General features: G+C 39.3%; 1 protein-coding gene across 1 annotated transcript; it reads right to left on the bottom strand.

Annotated features, from left to right (window-relative positions):
- Positions 1-515: 515 nt before the first annotated feature.
- Positions 516-1,730, bottom strand: LOC108134508. The gene has a single exon (XM_017254839.2). It carries the CDS (start codon positions 1,561-1,563, stop codon positions 784-786), a length of 780 nt encoding a protein of 259 aa, XP_017110328.1. The 5' UTR covers positions 1,564-1,730; the 3' UTR covers positions 516-783.
- Positions 1,731-4,851: the final 3,121 nt, after the last annotated feature.

Here is a 4,851-nt window from a genome sequence, read left to right as displayed (position 1 = left end):
TTTAAGACCTTGAAGTTTCTGGAAAAAATAATAATTTCTATCAGGGGTGTCACAAAAATATCTTCTAAAGACGCTTGACGTCCGGAACTTAATTTATAAAATACGAATGCGCACTGGTAATAAAAGAATAGTAAATCCAATACTTTTGCAGTTGGTTTTTTGGTATTTTAAATAAAAATAATAATTAAACATTTAAAAATTTTAGATTTGACTATTTTTGAAACTGATTTTCAAATCTGAAAACGTATTTTGAATTTAAACCATATTTGAATTAAATAAAATGAATTAAAATCAATTAGAAACTATTTTAAGGGTAATATGTTTCATTATTTAAAAAATATTACCGTTAAATCATGCATTTTAATATTCATTGTTTTTAATATTATGATTTCATTTTTAATTTATATAAATTATGTATAGCTATTTACCTTACAATTTTTAATAAAACCAATAATAATGTGCAGTGGCGAAACAAATTATTGTCACAAGCATATTAAATTAAAAAACCGCTTTTCTTAAGCCAATATGTTTATTAATAATATTAAACATTATTGGGAAATCTTATAATTGTTTAATGAATTTCATCACTAGCTTTCTATCTCGTTAAATGATTTGGTTTGGCAAATACATTTGCAAGTCAGGAGCAAAATTAACAATGCCTATTACGAAATGCATAATTTATTTGGGGTAACAATGTCGCAGATGTTTAGTTTAGTTATTTCTAGGGCGCTACGTAGTTGTCTTAAGCGTTTTTGGTTGAACTGGAGTGTCCTTCGGTAACAGCTAGCGGCGACTGTTCTCCTCCAGCCGGGCCACCGTGCGTCGCAGCTCGAGGAGCTCCGCTTGCAGCCGATCCACAGAGTCTGCGGGCAATCCACTGGCAGCTGGTTGAGCGACGGGAGGAACTAGAGCTGAAGGATTCCCCACGGAGGTGGGGACTGCGCGAAACGGGACGGCTCCCTCCACGCTGGCAATGGAGAAGTCCGGATGGATTTGGGGAGTGGTAACATGGCCTCCGCCCCCGACAGTGGCTCCAGGCGTAGAGATAGAGGCCACAGGACGTGCTAGTGCTGGCGAAGAATGGGCTGTAATGGACGAGGCTGGAGGGCCGCGGTGGTTGGCTATCAGCTTCTGCAGCTTGGTCACGGCACTCTCGCGCTGCGATTCCAGCAGCAGACGCATGGCCTCCTGGTCACCGGATCTGGCCTTCTCCAGCGAGTCGGAGCCCTCGTCGATGAGCACATAGTTGATGACGTGCGCATGGGTACCGGGCTTAATGCGGTAAACGGGCTGACCACCATCGCCACCGGTGGCCTGCGAAAGGGCCGGAATGTCGCCCATCTTGGCCATTTCGCCGCCCACTTGGAAGATCGATGTGTGTCCGTTGACCACCAGCGGCTTGGGCATTATGTACGGCGAGGAGATGAACTGGGAGCACTTCCGCTTGGTCTTGTCCACCACGGTGGCCACTTTGCAGCCGGCGGTGCTGCAGGCGCGCAGTGGAAGAAAGGCATCCCCGCCAGAAGCCGCATTTGTCGCCTGTGCGGAAGTGCTCTGATGCATTTTCGGGCCAAACAGTCGGTATTCTCCGAGTCGCAATTTGTGATGTTTGCTCTTTGGCAATTCGCCTATTCTATTTAGCTTTTCCTCTTATTTTATTGTTTTAAATTTGCCCTTTTACGAAAATCGGCGTCGTCTTGTTTTTTTTTTTTTTTGGTTTGAAGTGTGAACGTGTGCTCTAGGCGTTAGTGCATTGTGAACTCCTCTTTGGCTTAGCTCAGAAAAATACCGGAAAATACCAGCGCGCCAGTGCGCATGTCGATAGACCGATAAGTTTAGGGCGCTCAGTTTCAAAATTAGTTAAGGAAACAAAATGTAGCTCTTTGCTTATATTTTTATTTCGTTTAACCTAAGTTTTTTGGAGTTTTTCGTTACGTTTTCATGTGGTTTGTGCCTTTTTTATTTATTTTAATAGATACCTGTTTAATAATTTGGCTTAATAAAAAGAAAGTTAATTCTCATTGCAAAGTTAAGCAAATGTAGATAATTGCAAGCAAGTCTATTAAAATAGGCACATATTTTAAAAAACAGTTAAATAATATATCTAACTCGAATTTTAACGTTGACAGTAGTAAGCTTTTGTCTATAATACTATCAACTATAATTATTGTTTGCTCGCGTTTTTCGATTCAAAAAATGTTCTGTATTTTGATTATACCTAAAATGTCATTGAAAATGGTTAAGTATACATCAAGTCGCAATAAGCCAATAAAAACCATCTTAAATGAAAAACTTTTGAGTGGAAGAACGCCATTTGTATGAAGCCCTGAAGACTTCTAGGGGCCTGGTTATAAATGAATAAAAATCAATTGAAATCAGTCAAGTTTTATGCATAAAGCAGAGGGGTATAATGAGGCATTTGCATATATAATCGGGGTGAGAGGATTCAGGTGTCTGGTAAATCAGTGCGTGGGTGCAACGACCACCGCGGTGACCTCGAAACGGGGCAAATGGAGCTGGACGACGGGTCGGATGATGGGTGGAGTGCAGTGGAGTAAGGTATGGTGAAGTGGAGAGGAGTGGCGGAGTTGCACCCGCTTCATTTACATTCCAAGTACTTTTAAAGCGGACGCGGACGAAACGCGGGTCGTTAAAAGATGCTGCTCGGACATCGGGCAGCGGGTTTTAGTACTGGAACTGCGAGCGGACAGTTCCTACAGCCGCCAGCTTCTTTAATTTCCACTCGTCAATCATCCATCTTGGCGATCTTGGCCGGCACTCAGAGTTGCAGCCTCATTGTTGGCTCAAATGAAATAATTACTTTAGCACACAGCGACTGACTGACTCCGTCTGGTGGAACTGGACTCGGCCCTTCGTGCATCTGCATCTTAGTCATGGCCAATATATCGAGTCGCATTAACCACGACAACAACTGCATTCACATTCGCAGTCGCAGTCGCAGTCAGCGAGGGCAGTGCAATAAAATCCTCCAACACGTTTCGTCCCGAGTCCGGGAATAATAAGAAATGAAATGCCATTTATTAAGCATTAATAAGTGCAAGCATCCACGTCCATCCATCCTCCATCCTCCATCCTCCATCCTCGATCTCCATCTCCATCTCCAAGTTTGCCAAGTGCGCGAGGAGCACTCCCATCTGACTCAGCATGCGATGGCCGAAGCGATGCCTGTGGGCATCCAAGCCTCAACCTCAACGTCTCCTGCCTGCTTCGCATTCCTTCCACTTGGTTAGTGTTATGATAACATGCAGCCTCCATTTTGGACATAAAATCGCGTCAGGAAGCGCCGGAAAATCAATCCAGGAGGTGCCAGGATCAAGCTCTATTTTGCCTACGCAACACTGAAATAAACGGAATAGTACAAATAGTTCATTATTTAAATAATAAATTATAAAATTAAATACAATTAAATTGAATGATTTTATAGTAAAATATTTTAGTAAGTGAGAAAAATATTATAAATAAAAAAGATCCTATTTGATTAAAATGCATAAAAGTGTATTGTTCTTATAATTAAAATACTTAAAACCGCAATTAATGAAAACCATGGCGAAAAATTAATTGAGAACCAAATATAAGGATTTACCACGTTTTTTTCAACCAGTAAAACAAATCTGGAATGCAAGTCTATCTTAATAAAAGTGGGTAATTCTCTAATACAATTTCAAGTTAGTTATTATTAGTTAAGAAATCTTCAGAATTCAGATATATTTTTTTACTGATCAAATATATTTAAAACAGAAAGAAATTAGACTATGAAATATGTATAGAATCGACTCTGTTTTCTAGCACTTATACATTTTTTCAATCTTAAGAATTTAGGAAATATTTTAATTTAAGCCTTTAAATAAATTACAACATGGTGGCATTCAAAATAATAATTTTTTAATACCTTAGCAAAAAGTATCCTAAATATGAGCATTTTCGAAGAGACATTTTGAAATCGGGGTAATCAATATTAACTGAATCCATTATAAAAAAAACTTGTATTCGATTATAAATTTTGGCACAAAACAGAAACATAAAAGAGTATGACATTTTTGATTGATGAAATATAGTAAATATAAGTACTTGTTGATTTATATAACAAAATTATCACGAAATCCACATTTATGGTCTTTGCAAGTTGTGCTTTGGAAAGCACTACACCAATATTTAACGAACATTGTGTGTGTTCATCCAGAACGACTATGTGTTTTTTGATATACCCGTGACTAATCAGAATTCAAGCCGAGTACCTGAGGCCTTCGAAATAAAAACACAGCGAAACAGCGAAAACTGCACACAAAGGACCGTCGGCACCTGCAGGGTTAACTTAATTAAATTCCATTGCGTTTTGGCGCAGAAATGTGAGCAACATGATGCAATTATGAATTATAAAATTAATATAAAGCGCACTTAACATGCAGGACCGACAACGGCAGCGGAAATATTTCGCCGAATCCAGCCCACAGACCCAGGGTCCAAAGCCCAACCGCAGAATTCCCCCCAAATGCCCTGCAAATGAGCCTCCTTAATTCTCCTCCGACGGAGCTTGTTGGGTGTGTACCCTAAAATCTTAATTGCAGGGAACGCACAAAGTGCAGGAACTGGGGAGCTCAAAGTGCGGGTACGAGAACAGGGTCATTGAAAGGCTACAAATATCATTCGCATACAATTTTGAAAGTGTTTCTCTTGTATTGGATTTTACTCTAATGTTATTAGTTATATCTTATATTTCTTTGCAATTACTTATTCCATTTGCAATTTAAATAATTCAATTTGAAAAAAAAATATTTTTGTGCAATTGTTTCATTGCCTTAGTTTGGTAATTGGTTATTGGAATTATAAAAC

This window comes from Drosophila elegans, unplaced genomic scaffold (assembly GCF_018152505.1).
Source record: "Drosophila elegans isolate 14027-0461.03 unplaced genomic scaffold, ASM1815250v1 contig_814, whole genome shotgun sequence".
Taxonomy (NCBI): domain Eukaryota; kingdom Metazoa; phylum Arthropoda; class Insecta; order Diptera; family Drosophilidae; genus Drosophila; species Drosophila elegans.
Note: the sequence above shows the minus strand (reverse complement) of the source record. Positions and strands in the feature narration are given on the sequence as shown.